The following is a 14347-nucleotide window of genomic DNA, read 5'->3' on the forward strand; positions in this document are numbered from 1 at the left end:
TATTTACGAAATTTATAAACAGTAATAGTTATGTTGCTTCCATAATTTATTGTTTATTCAAGAAAGGGTTGTAAAATAGGTTCTTTCAGTTAATTAACACACATGAATATTTTATGTAAACAAAATGTAATGTTGTGGAACAAAATATTTTGCTTCTATATTAAGTATGGTAGCAAGAAATTTGTGCCTGTATCATTCACACTTTAAGTTGATTGGTCCATATTGGAAGGTCTGTAATACCATAAATAGTTATGTTGCTAGTGTGACAACAAACCATGAAAGAATTATTATTTTGGATGTTTTTCATAAGTGTGAGATACATGAGCCTATATTACATATCAATAAATTGCTTAAAACAAAAATCTATCATTCATCATACAAGTGTTCATACTAAATCTTTTAGAGCTCTTTTTACATTTTTAGCTCACCTATCACAAAGTGACATGGTGAGCTTTTGTGATCGCTTTTCGTCCGGAGTCTGTCCGTCAGTAAACTTTTACTTTAAACGACATCTCCTCATAAACCGCTAAGCCAATTTCATCCAAACTTCACAGGAATGTTCCTTTGGTAGTCAACTTTAAAAATTGTTCAAAGAATTTGATTCCAAGCAGAACTCTGGTTGTCAAGGCAACCGAAAGGAAAAACTTAAAATATCTTCTTTTATAAAACAGAAAGAGCTAGAGCTAAAATAAATTGGCATGAAACATCATCTAGTCAGTGTCTACCAAGTTTGTTCAAATAAATGCCCTGGGGTCAAAATTTCTCCGCCCCGGGGGTCATTGATTTCCCTTATTTGTATATAGTAAAAACTTAAAAATCTTCTTTTAAAAAACCGAAATAGCTAGAACTTAGATATTAAGCATGAAACATCTTCTAGTGGGTGACTACCAAGTTTGTTCAAATAAAAGGCCCGAAGGTAAAAAAAGGCCCAGCCCCAGAGGGTAATTGATTTTCCTTATTTGTATAATTACAGTAAACTCCGCTAATAACGATATTCAGGGGACATACAAAACTATATCGATATATCCGAATATCGTTACAACCGAATTTCTGTACGGTGTGTAGCTTACTGACGATGCACTGCATCGTTCAACATGTATAAGCAGTAGCATTATATACTAGACATGTGACAATCATGTACTTACGACAAAACTTTATTCTTTTTATGCATATCAATGTTGAATGCATAAAAAATCAGTTGCACATCAAAATAAACACAAAACTGACATAAACCGAAAGTAATATGTACACAGGTACTGGTAACCTTACATTGGCTTAAATTTATACACTGGAAAAAAAAACGTCAAAATTAAATTGCTTTTTTAACTAATTACACTCATGGGTAAATCTTGTTTAAGTTTTGTTCATGTACAAAGACATTCACTGTCGGAAAAAATCAGTTAATTTTGTCTGCTTTTTGGCTTTCCCTATTTCAGCTGAAAATTTCTCAAGTTCATGTAAACATCCGAAAACAGAATCACACGAATCAGACTTAGAAAGAACAAAGCGTCTGCAAGTGTCTATAGCATTAAGAAACTCATTCATGGTGGGTGGGAGGTCATCAACAGTCTCAGAGTCACTCTCTTCGTCACTCTGCGACAGGGTTTCAGCGGGTTTCAATTTTTGCTGTACCTCCGCTATTATATCGCTATCGGACTTCTGCTCAACGGAGACAACATTCTCATCGGCATTTATGTAATCATCAAAAGAAATGTTTTTGTCTATGTCACTGAATACTCTAAGGCGATTCCATTTCGATGCCAATTCAGCCAGCAGAATGTCATCGTCCTCGAACTCGTCTGTGTCAGACGAATCGGAAACATGCCCCTGTGGGGTCGCATTAATTTCATGCTGTGCTTGATTCATAAATCCAGCCTTTCTAAAACAATTCTGGATACACGTCGGTGTTACATCTTTCCATGCCGCATAAAACCATTGTATGGCTTTTAGAATGTTAATCTGTTTATCGATATGTTTGTCTAGACATGAAATAATATGGTCAAGGACACGTAACCTGTAATGCCTTTTGAATGAAAAGATAATCCCTTGATCACAGGGCTGTATCTTAGATGTAGTGTTAGGTGGGAAAAACAACAGTTTTACAGCTTTTAATCCCTCGATTTTCGGATGGGCCGGGCAATTATCAACAAACAATAGAATAGATCTTTACTCACGTGTCATACGTTTGTCAAGTTTTTTCACCCAACTGATAAATATTTCTGAGTTCATCCAAGCACAACGATTAGCTTCGTAATCTACCGGCAAACTTTTAACATTTTTAAAACATCTAGGATTTTTGAATTTTCCGATTATCAAAAGTTTAAGTTTATCAGAACCGTCCATATTTGCGCCGATAAGCACTGTGATTCTGTCCTTGCTTTGTTTGCCTCCAAAACATTTTGTTCCTTTTACCTCTAGTGTTTTATTTGGGGTCATTTTATAAAAAACGCCAGTTTCATCGATATTGTAGACATTTTTTGGTTCATAGTCCTTGATCAAACTTGGAAGTTTTGACTGCATCCAATTTTCAGTTTGTGAATTATTGACGGAAGCACCTTCACCGGATAATGTTTTGCTCGATATGCCATGACGATTTTTATTTAGTTTCAATATCCAAAATTTTTCTTTTTCGTTTTTCTGACATGTTCACTGTTTTAGCTACATGTACATGTATAACTTATTTACAACGAAAATTGTTATTGAAAGGAAACAATAAAAGGACAAAACCATGCTTTTATTTTTTGAGATGAATTCACCTGTATTGAGAACAAAACGGTAGTTACGTACGCACAGAACATGTTCCGCGTCATTGTATTTAATCGAGCAGATTTTTATGCATTAAAACAAGCGGACCGAGACTGCTCTTCCACAACAAACTTGTGCAGCAAATTATCGTTTTAAGAGGTAATATATGTGCGTTGGGGTTGAAAATCCACATCGATATATCCGAAATATCGATACATGCGATATCGATATATGCGAGGATGCTTCCGTTAGGTTATAATGGAAGTTGGCAGGGACCAAGACAAACGTATCAATATAACCGATATATCATTACAAGCGATATCGATACAGTTGGAGTTTACTGTATAGTAAAAACTAAAAAAATCTTCTTATAAAAAGCCTAAAGAGCTAGAGTTTAGATTCTAAGCATGAAATACAAAAAATAAAAGAAATGTATCTTCTAATCAGTGTAGTGATGTTCCGATTGTAGCAAGTCGCCGATAATCAGTTACTGTTATGTAAAACGACAATAATCAATTCACAAAAAATTTGTTCTGCGACGTCGTCAAAAATGTTAAAAGTATCAAAGGGAATTAATTCTGACGGTAATTTTCCTTTAGGCACACCTCGCCAATCGCAAAAAATCACTCGGAGACAATTTGGAGTTGAACAGGATCAATAAGTGATGTAAACAATAGTAATATAATGTGATTTGAATGGTATTATTTGACATCCATTGAACAATAAAATCTATTTCGTAAAATTATGACTATATAAGGTTAAAACTATGTTGAAAAGTGCTAAATGAAATTCATGTTACTTAATATAATCAAGTGCCTTGGTAAGAAAATTAATGTTCCCTATTTCTTTTTAACGCGACTTTATTCGAAAGTTATCGATTATGTCCCATCTGACTGAACCGATGATCGATTGGGACAAATTTCATCCGATTTCCATCACTAAATCAGTGTCTACCAAGTTTGTTCAAATAAAAGCCCTGGGGTCAAAATTGGCTCCTCCCAGGGGGGGAGTTATTGTTTTTCCCTATATGTATATAGTAAAAACTTAAAAAATCCTCTTATATAAACCCATCAGAGCTTAGATATTTATCATAAACATCTTCTACCAACCCATGTTTGTTCAAATGAAAGCCCCTGGTTTAAAATTGACCATGGCCCAGGTGTCTATATACAGGTGAGCGATTTCAGGGCCATCATGGCCCTCTTGTTTACTTTTTCAAGAAAATAATTTATATTTAAAATAATGATGGAAAATGTGCACATTGTAGACCAATCCACTAAAAGGAAATAAACAAGCACACTTCTTTCATGCAGATACTTATGAAGGATTCTCTTTCAAAATTCATAACAACAATTTTGCAAACTACAGGCATCAGCTACAGCTTTATACACTTTAACATGTAGTAAATGCATTTATATTATCAGAAAGTGAAATTTTGTTTCATGTTAACTTTGTAACTTTCTATAAATAATTTATGGAGATAGCGCTTTTTAGCTCACCTGTCACAAAGTGACAGGGTGAGCTTTTGTGATCGCTTTTCGTCCGGCGTCCGTCTGGCGTCCGTCCGTAAACTTTTACTTTAAATGACATCTCCTCATAAACCACTAAGCCAATTTCATCCAAACTTCACAGGAATGTTCCTTTGGTGGTCACCTTTAAAAATTGTTCAAAGAATTTAATTCCATGCAGAACTCTGGTTGCCATGGCAACCAAAAGAAAAAATTTAAATATCTTCTTTAAAAAAACCATAATAGCTAGAGCTTAGATATTTGGCAAGAAACATGTTCTAGTGAGTGTCTACCAAGTTTGTTCAAATAAAAGCCCTGGGGTCAAAATTGGCCCTGCCCCGGGGGGGGTCGTTGATTTTCCCTATATGCATATATTAAAAACTTAAAAAATCTTCTTTTAAAGAACCCAAAGAGCTAGAGCTAAGATATTTAGCATGAAACATGTTCTAATGGGTGTCTACCAAGTTTGTTCAAATAAAAGCCCTGGGGTCAAAATTGGCCCCGCCCCAGGGGGTCATTGATTTTCCCTATATGCATATAGTAAAAACTTAAAAAATCTTCTTTTAAAGAACCCAAAGAGTTACAGCTAAGATATTTAGCATGAAACATGTTCTAATAAATGTCTACCAAGTTTGTTCAAATAAAAGCCCTGGGGTCAAAATTGGCCCCGCCCCAGGGGTCATTGATTTTCCCTATATGCATATAGTAAAAACTTAAAAAATCTTCTTTTAAAGAACTCAAAGAGCTATGGCTAAGATATTTAGCATCAAACATGTTCTAATAGGTGTCTTCCAAGTTTGTTCAAATAAAAGCCCTTGGGTCAAAATTGGCACCGCCCCGGGGGTCATTGGTTTTCCTAAAACGTGTATAGCAAAAACTTAAAAAATCTTCTTTGAAAAAACCCAAATAGCTAGAGTTAAGTTATTAAGCATGAAACATCTTTTAGTGAGTGTCTACAAAGTTTGTTCAAATAAAAGATCTGGGGTCAAAATTGGCCCCGCCCGGGGGGTCATTGATTTTCTTTATATGTGTATAGCAAAAACTTAAAATCTTCTTTGAAAAAACCCAAATAGCTAGAGTTTAGATATTAAGCATGAAACATCTTCTTGTAAGTGTCTACAAAGTATGTTCAAATAAAAGCCCTGGGGTCAAAACTGGCCCGGCCCCAGGGGTGTCATTGTTTTTAACTATATGTGTATAGTAAAAACTTAAAAAAAGTCTTCTTTTGAAAAGCCAAATGAGCTAGAGCTTAGATGTTTAGCATGAAACATCTTCTTATGGGTTTCTACCAAGTTTGTGCAAATAAAAGCCCTTGGGTTAAAATTGGCCCTGCCACGTTGGGGGGAGGGGGGCCTTTATACAGGTGAGCGACCTCATGGCCATCATGGCCCTCTTGTTTTTGTCATGTAATGATTATTATATTAGATATTTGCTATATAGTTGTGCATGGATATTGGCTATTTGGTGAATTTTGAAGTTGATTGTGTCAAGGTCTCACGGACAAAATAATAAATACTTTCCTTAATTGTTAAGTATTGTCATATCTGTGTTAGAATGGCATCTGGGAGCAGTCACTGGTGTCAATTTTTTTTTCACAAAGTGTTCAACCACCAAAGTGTTCAAAATCGCTTTAATATCAATATGATCTCATCAGAGTTTACATTGTATTTCATTAATTTGTATGACCCTCAAAGAAAAGAAAATGTTTTTGGTTGTTTTTTTGTTGGTTTTTTAGCTCGACTATACGAAGTATATGGAGAGCTGTCCTACTCGCCCCGGCGTCCGCGTCCAGATTTTAGATTAAAGTTTTGGTGCAGTAAAATATTTTTCACTATAACTTTGTCATTTCTTAAGGTATCAACTTCAAACTTCAAATATATGTTTCTTATCATCAACCACATCTTATGTGACAAGGTTCATAACTCTAGCACCAATATTTTCAGATTTATCTCCCCTTGAACTTAGAATTTTCCTTAAAAAATACTATTTTTTACTGATACTTCTTTATTTCTTAAGGGATCAACCTCATACTTCAAATATATGTACCTTATCATCATCCCCATCTTATGTGACAAGGTTCATAACTCTAGCACCAATATTTTCAGATTTATCTCCCCTTGAACTTAGAATTTTCCTCAAAAAATACTATTTCTTACTGTTTCTTCTTTATTTCTTAAGGGATCAATCTCATACTTCAAATATATTTAAGTTATCACCATCCCCATCTTATGTGACAAGGTTCATAACTCTAGCACCAATATTTTCAGATTTATCTCCCTTTGAACTTAGAATTTTCCATAAAAAAATATTATTTTTTACTGTAACTTATTTATTTCTGAAGGGATCAACTTCATACTTCAATTATATTTACGTTATCATCATCCACATCTTATGTGACAAGGTTCATAACTCTAGCACCAATATTGCAAGAATTATCTCCCCATAAACTTAGATTTATTTACTAGAAAAATGTTATTTTTTATTTTAACTTTTTTATTTTAAAGGTATCTACCTCAAACTTCAAATACTTATTCCTTATCATCAATTACATTTATGTGACAATGTTCATAACTCTTGAAGCAATATTTACAGATTTATCTCTCTTTGAACTAAGGATTTTCTTTAAGAAATATAATAACTTCTTTATTTTTTAAGGTATCTACTTCAAACTTCAAATATATATTTCTTATCATTACACAAATGTTGTGTGGCAAGGTCCATAACTCTAGCATGACTATTTCTAGAATTATTCCCCTTGATCTTGGAATTTATGTTAACAAATGTTATTTTTTACTGTAACTGAATACATAATTATACATAATTGATTTTTCTTTCATAGTTTTGTCCTCCTTACTGCGTCCAGTATTTCATTAGTCGAGCTTCGCTGTCTCCTGTGACAGCTCTTGTTAGCTCACCTGTCACAAAGTGACAGGGTGAGCTTTTGTGATCGCTTTTCGTCCGGCGTCTGTCCCTTCGTCCGTCCGTAAACTTTTACTTTAAATGACATCTCCTCATAAACCACTAAGCCAATTTCATCCAAACTTCACAGGAATGTTCCTTTGGTGGTCACCTTTAAAAATTGTTCAAAGAATTTAATTCCATGCAGAACTCTGGTTGCCATGGCAACCGAAAGAAAAAACTTTAAATATCTTCTTTAAAAAAACCATAATAGCTAGAGCTTAGATATTTGGCATGAAACATCTTCTAGTGAGTGTCTACCAAGTTTGTTAAAAAAAAAGCCCTGGGGTCAAAATTGGCCCCGCCCCAGGGGGTCATTGATTTTCCCTATATGCATATAGTAAAAACTTAAAAAATCTTCTTTTAAAGAACCCAAAGAGCTAGAGCTAAGATATTTAGCATGAAACATGTTCTAATGGGTGTCTACCAAGTTTGTTCAAATAAAAGCCCTGGGGTCAAAATTGGCCCTGCCCCGGGGGATCATTGATTTTCCCTATATGCATATAGTAAAAACTTAAAAAATCTTCTTTTAAAGAACTCAAAGAGCTATGGCTAAGATATTGAGCATCAAACATGTTCTAATAGGTGTCTACCAAGTTTGTTCAAATAAAAGCCCTGGGGTCAAAATTGGCCCCGCCCCAGGGGGTCATTGATTTTCCCTATATGCATATAGTAAAAACTTAAAAAATCTTCTTTTAAAGAACCCAAAGAGCTAGAGCTAAGATATTTAGCATGAAACATTTTCTAATAGGTGTCTACCAAGTTTGTTCAAATAAAAGCCCTGGGGTCAAAATTGGCACCGCCCCGGGGGTCATTGATTTTCCTTATATGTGTATAGCAAAAACTTAAAATCTTCTTTGAAAAAACCCAAATAGCTAGAGTTTAGATATTAAGCATGAAACATCTTCTAGTAAGTGTCTACAAAGTTTGTTCAAATAAAAGCCCTGGGGTCAAAACTGGCCCGGCCCCAGGGTTGTCATTGTTTTTAACTATATTTATAGTAAAAACTTAAAAAAATCTTCTTTTAAAAAGCCCAATGAGCTAGAGCTTAGATGTTTAGCATGAAACATCTTCTTATGGGTTTCTACCAAGTTTGTGCAAATAAAAGCCCTTGGGTTAAAATTGGCCCTGCAACGTTGGGGGGGTGAGGGGGCTATATACAGGTGAGCGACCTCAGGGCCATCATGGCCCTCTTGTTTACTGGTTATGTGCTATTTTTGCCCACTTTGTTTATCTGATTGTAAATTTAAAGAATCGAAAAATATTGAATATTTTTAGAATCAAAGGTAACTGTGATTGAAAATGATGATGAACAGCTGCCATGTGAACCTAAACAGAAAATGCAGAATATCAGATCAAGCACACCAAATAAAGGTGACACACAAGGGCAAGCCTTTCAGTTTGAGGTAATAATTCTAACATTGTAACAGTCATTAAAGAAAACCTGTATGCTTTGTAAGATTTTTCAGGAAATAAGGAAGGAGATTGATTTAAACATATCTAAATATTTGCATCAGAAATAATTATTTTTCAATTATATTGCTTGAGTTGCAAAACTTTGATAAAAAATCTTTAGTGATGATAGTGGAAGATTAAAATAAAATAAAAAATTCACATCTTGTTTGAATGTCACTGTCATCAGCTTAAATTAATATTCAACCTTCCTGGTACGGAAAACCTATATATTTTAACCTTTTTTTATGCCAGCTAAGACAAATGCCACCATTTTTAGCTCACCTGTCACAAAGTGACAGGGTGAGCTTTTGTGATCGCTTTTCGTCCGGCGTCCGTCCGTCCGTAAACTTTTACTTTAAATGACATCTCCTCATAAACCACTAAGCCAATTTCATCCAAACTTCACAGGAATGTTCCTTTGGTGGTCACCTTTAAAAATTGTTCAAAGAATTTAATTCCATGCAGAACTCTGGTTGCCATGGCAACCAAAAGAAAAAAACTTTAAATATCTTCTTTTAGAAAACCATAAGAGCTAGAGCTTAGATATTTGGCATGAAACATCTTCTAGTGAGTGTCTACCAAGTTTGTTCAAATAAAAGCCCTGGGGTCAAATTTGGCCCTGCCCCGGGGGTCATTGATTTTCCCTATATGCATATAGTAAAAACTTAATAAATCTTCTTTTAAAGAACCCAAAGAGCTAGAGCTAAGATATTTAGCATGAAACATGTTCTAATGGGTGTCTACCATGTTTGTTCAAATAAAAGCCCTGGGGTCAAAATTGGCCCTGCCCCGGGGGGGTCATTGATTTTCCTATATGCATATAGTAAAAACTTAAAAAATCTTCTTTTAAAGAACTCAAAGAGCTATGGCTAAGATATTGAGCATCAAACATGTTCTAATAGGTGTCTACCAAGTTTGTTCAAATAAAAGCCCTGGGGTCAAAATTGGCCCCGCCCCAGGGGTCATTGATTTTCCCTATGTGCATATAGAAAAAAAACTTAAAAAATCTTCTTTTAAAGAACCAAAAGAGTTAGAGCTAAGATATTTAGCATGAAACATGTTCTAATAAGTGTCTACCAAGTTTGTCCAAATAAAAGCCCTGGGGTCAAAATTGGCCCCGCCCTTGGGGGTCATTGATTTTCCCTATATGCATATAGTAAAAACTTAAAAAATCTTCTTTTAAAGAACTCAAAGAGCTATGGCTAAGATATTTAGCATGAAACATGTTCTAATAGGTGTCTACCAAGTTTGTTCAAGTAAAAGACCAGGGGTCAAAATTGGCCCCGCCCCAGGGGTCATTGATTTTCTTTATATGTGTATAGCAAAAACTTAAAATCTTTGGAAAAACCCAAATAGCTAGAGTTTAGATATTAAGCATGAAACATCTTCTAGTAAGTGTCTACAAAGTTTGTTCAAATAAAAGCCCTGGGGTCAAAACTGGCCCGGCCCCAGGGGTGTCATTGTTTTAACTATATGTGTATAGTAAAAACTTTAAAAAAATCTTCTTTTAAAAAGCCCAATGAGCTAGAGCTTAGATGTTTAGCATGAAACATCTTCTTATGGGTGTCTACCAAGTTTGTGCAAATAAAAGCCCTTGGGTTAAATTGGCCCTGCAACGTTGGGGGGGGGGGGGGGGGGTTGGTGGGGCCTATATACAGGTGAGCGACCTCAGGGCCATCATGGCCCTCTTGTTAGCCATGCTGGCCAACCTGCACATCCTTGCAATCTGACCTTATTCAAAACTACTAGCAGCCTAACTATTAAAACCCCTTACTTCATTACCTTATCTGTGAATAAAGACTATCAAAAGAAAAGGCCAAAGATAAGGCCATTATAGACAAGTGGTCTTTATTTGGAGTGTACTCACTTGTGTTTTTATATATGAAGGTTTATCTTTGAGTGGTCTTTATTTACAGGGTGGTCATTAACACAGGTCTGACTGTATTGTTTTAAGTACTCTAGTAATATTATTGTATCAATACATATTATAACCTAGAGATAGCCACCTCCACCCCTTTTCCCAAATCATGATTAACATTGCCTAATTGTTGCTGCAAGTGCTTCTATAATTTCCAGCATCTACTTTACCTGCAATTTACCACTTACTTCCCTTCTATTATCAAATTTCCTCCCATTACACTTTCACATTTCTCTCCTCTATTTTCCCTCATAATTGATATCCCTCATCATTATTTTCCCGCCTATCATTATTTTCCCTCCTTATTTTCCCTCATTTTTATTTCAGATTGATATATCCTCAGTCAACTTTGATTCAGGAGATGAGGATCTGCTTCATTTCCATGAATCAAGGGAAGTTAATTCAGAGGAATGTATACAGCTGTCTACCACATTAATAGATTCTCACCAGGTATCTTAATGCCATACAATATATGTTTTGCAAAGTGTTCCAATTGAACTATTTAGAACACAAAAGATCATTTAACTATTTAGAACATGTAAGATCATTTATAGCTTGACATAATATATATACTTACAGATGAAGATCTGACCTGACAAATTTGTCCTAAATTGGGGCTGGGGAATTGGTGACAGGACAAGTTTTGAGGTTAACAGATAATTGTAGTGTTTTACTGTCCATAATTATAGATAATGGCAAACAATGGATAAAGTTTGCCTGCTTAGCTCAATAGAGAGAGCATCAGATTTATATTTGCTAGTTCTATTCTTCCATGGGGGGAAATTTCTCCTTAACAATGAATTTCCAATACTGTCAGAGTCTGGTGGTCAGTTGTTATAACAGCTGATTGCATTATTTCTGGTTGAACCATAACTCATGATAATGTTTTAGAATTACATGTATTATTTCACTTTATGAGTAATGCAGGTGACAAGAATGAAAACAATCCAATTGCTGTTATATACCAGATTTGTACTTTTTGATAATTAAGTGTGATATATATATTTAATATTGATTTTGTGAATTTTATAAATTTTCTCCTGTTTGACTGGTAATTTGGCAGTGTGTGACTATAAGAATCTTACACCGGCTACCGGTACAGACCGGAATATCTAGCTCGAGGGTAACTGTTTACAGCGGTAACGAGGCTCTGCCGAGTTTCCGCTTAACAGTTACCCGAGAGCTAGATATTCCCGTCTGTACCAACAGCCGGTGTTTGATTCTTTTTTCTTGCATATTACGTGTCAATTATTTTCGGAACAGAAATTATGCAAACTGATATTCTCATTACGCAATTTTTACTTATAGTAGCGTATGATAATACAACTTCATTCATAACGGAAAAATGACGTCATCCTAAGAACGCGATTCATTCATATAAGGCGCGCGTCAATGACGTCATTTAATGCATGCGACTTGTCTTACATGGGGGTGTAAGACAGAGTTTTCTAGCACCGGTGTAAACGGTAGATAATCCTGTCTGAGATGCTTTTTGTTAGATTTATATTGATTTCTTTTCATATAATCCAGTAATATGTACCGTCTTATTTTCTCTTGTTTGTTTCAGGACAAGGTTGAGATCAATGATACATTAAAATATGTAGATGATATAAGTAATGCTGGAAAAAATTTGTCTCCAACAACTGAATGTATGAAAGAAAGCCCTAAGTCAAATAAACGAAGAGGCTTGAAGAAGCCAAAAAATGCAGCTACTTTTAAATCCAAAGTTGTAAATAAAAGAGGCCGGAGGACATTAAAGTCAAGAGAATTGAGAAACAGTGTTAGGAAGAGGTCTAGCAGTGGTCTATCGAGAGTTACGAGTCAGTCTGATTTCAACAGGAGAAGGTCATCTAGAATATCAGCAAGTAATTATATGAACAAGGGCTCTATAAATAAAACTGATGACATAGATATAACCATTGTTAAGAATAGTCGAAATGCTATTAGCCAAGATCTCAGGAAAGCCAAGAAAAGTGAAAATGTTGAAAATTATGAAAAGGTTCAGTCCGACACAATAGTTGAAGATGTGTATCACATTGATAATTCTGATATCGTTGCAAGTAATGTAATAACTGCAAGTAATGTCATAACTGCAGATAAAGATGCTTCTCTTGATGATGATGTGTTTGATATTGAAGAATCTGCTCTGAATGTGCCAGATGCTGAAACTCAAAAATTGGCCAGGAAAAATTACTGTACTATATTTACAAGAAGACCAAGTAAAAGAAAATCAAGTGAAATATATTTCCATCCAAAAGGTTTACTTGATTTCAACACAAGAAGCTATTCTAGTGTGAGTTCACGCAGTGTAAATAACCTATTTATTGTAGAAAGAAGAGAAAGTGAAAATAAACAGATTTGCCCCAAAGTTAGTAAACCATCTAAAAGAGATTGTATATCAGTATGTACCCTGATGGATGAAGACTTTACTTGTCCTCAGAAGAAAATTTCTATTGTTTGCTATACTGCAACTGATACAAGATCTCGTGAAGAAATTCTAGCAACTGTGCCAGTGGGTAAGTTAAATAATTTGCTATTTTGGGTATGTATGTGATTTTAAAATGTTTTGATAAGGGTAGGTGTCTTTAAGTCATAATGCCATTTGAAAAAACTTGCAAGATTCTGTAAAACTAAAGGGATAATTTTATTTCTTTTCATTTTGTATAGATGTATATTGTAATTTGTAAAGGATAAAAATTCTTGTCTGGAATTGTTAAGTTAAATTACATAATTAATACAGCACTGTAACAGAGATTTAACAAAAAAAGTAAGGGATAATTTTTGATAAGTTTCTAACATCTGGGAAGGCGAATAAGCTTACTCTTTTTTTCCTGCTTGCATGAATCACTGATTTTTTTCTTTTGCAGATAGTCTGATGTCTTGAGTTTTGCATTGAGCTATACATTTGCACATGGTTATTGGGTATATTTTACAATCAAAGAAAGATATATTGAGTGCCTAACTCTATACTGTTTGCTGCTCCATTTTATATTTTGACATTTAAATCCTTTAAAATTCAAATGGACTAATCAAAATTCAAAGCATGGCAAATCTATTTCACAATTTCTGAAGGTCAGGGTTAACCTGATGTCTACTGTATGTGTACAGAACCGGTAGGCACAAGTTTAATTATATTGACATATGACTTGATGTGATATGAAACTGAAACATTTATAAATGTGAATTCTTATGTAGAAAGAAATTGATAATTTATTATTAACTTATTTGTATAAATGATATTTAATTTGTTTGTTGAATCAATTTGTAGTCTGGTAGTTGTTGTTGTACATGTATATTCTGTTTCACTGATTGTCTTTGGTAAAAATACATTATATGTATATTTCTTTTGTAATGCCATATTAAATGAATTGTAAATGACAAAATTTATAACATATTTAAAATTATAAATTTAATTATTACTTACTAGTATTTGTTTACACCTGTCGTGATAATAAACCTAATGTTTTACGGTGGTGTTCTCACTTATTTACACCTTATCTAAACCCATATCTCTCAATAAAATATTTGTGTAAATGCCATGCACATACTGAAAGAAGAAAGCAGTTTAATCTGTTACTAATGAGGGTAATAAAATACCATTTTCCACTGAATTAAGCGAGGGAAAATTACTCCCAAGATAATAATAACGATTGCTGGATAGGTTTTGTTCTGAACACTCATGAATGTTTGTTATCAAATGATGTTCGTATATTTGTAAAAGATTAAAGTACTAAATGCCATTCAATCATTCATCGATATTTTT

The 14347-nt window shown here is 34.3% G+C and overlaps 1 protein-coding gene across 3 annotated transcripts in view; it reads left to right on the plus strand.

Moving 5' to 3' along the window:
• LOC132731102 (uncharacterized) overlaps positions 1 to 14052 on the plus strand; it is a 29482-nt gene extending 15430 nt beyond the window's left edge. For all 3 annotated transcript variants that reach the window (XM_060717221.1, XM_060717238.1, XM_060717229.1), the window contains 4 exons: positions 8490 to 8617; positions 10912 to 11034; positions 12152 to 13100; positions 13452 to 14052. In XM_060717221.1, the coding sequence (XP_060573204.1) occupies positions 8490 to 8617; positions 10912 to 11034; positions 12152 to 13100; positions 13452 to 13468 (1217 nt within the window). In that variant the 3' untranslated portion in view covers positions 13469 to 14052. The remainder of the gene's footprint in view (positions 1 to 8489; positions 8618 to 10911; positions 11035 to 12151; positions 13101 to 13451) is intronic.
• Positions 14053 to 14347: the final 295 nt, after the last annotated feature.

The sequence above is a fragment of the Ruditapes philippinarum genome, unplaced genomic scaffold (genome assembly GCF_026571515.1).
Source record: "Ruditapes philippinarum isolate M1 unplaced genomic scaffold, ASM2657151v2 ctg41_1_1_1_1, whole genome shotgun sequence".
In the NCBI taxonomy this organism is placed as follows: domain Eukaryota; kingdom Metazoa; phylum Mollusca; class Bivalvia; order Venerida; family Veneridae; genus Ruditapes; species Ruditapes philippinarum.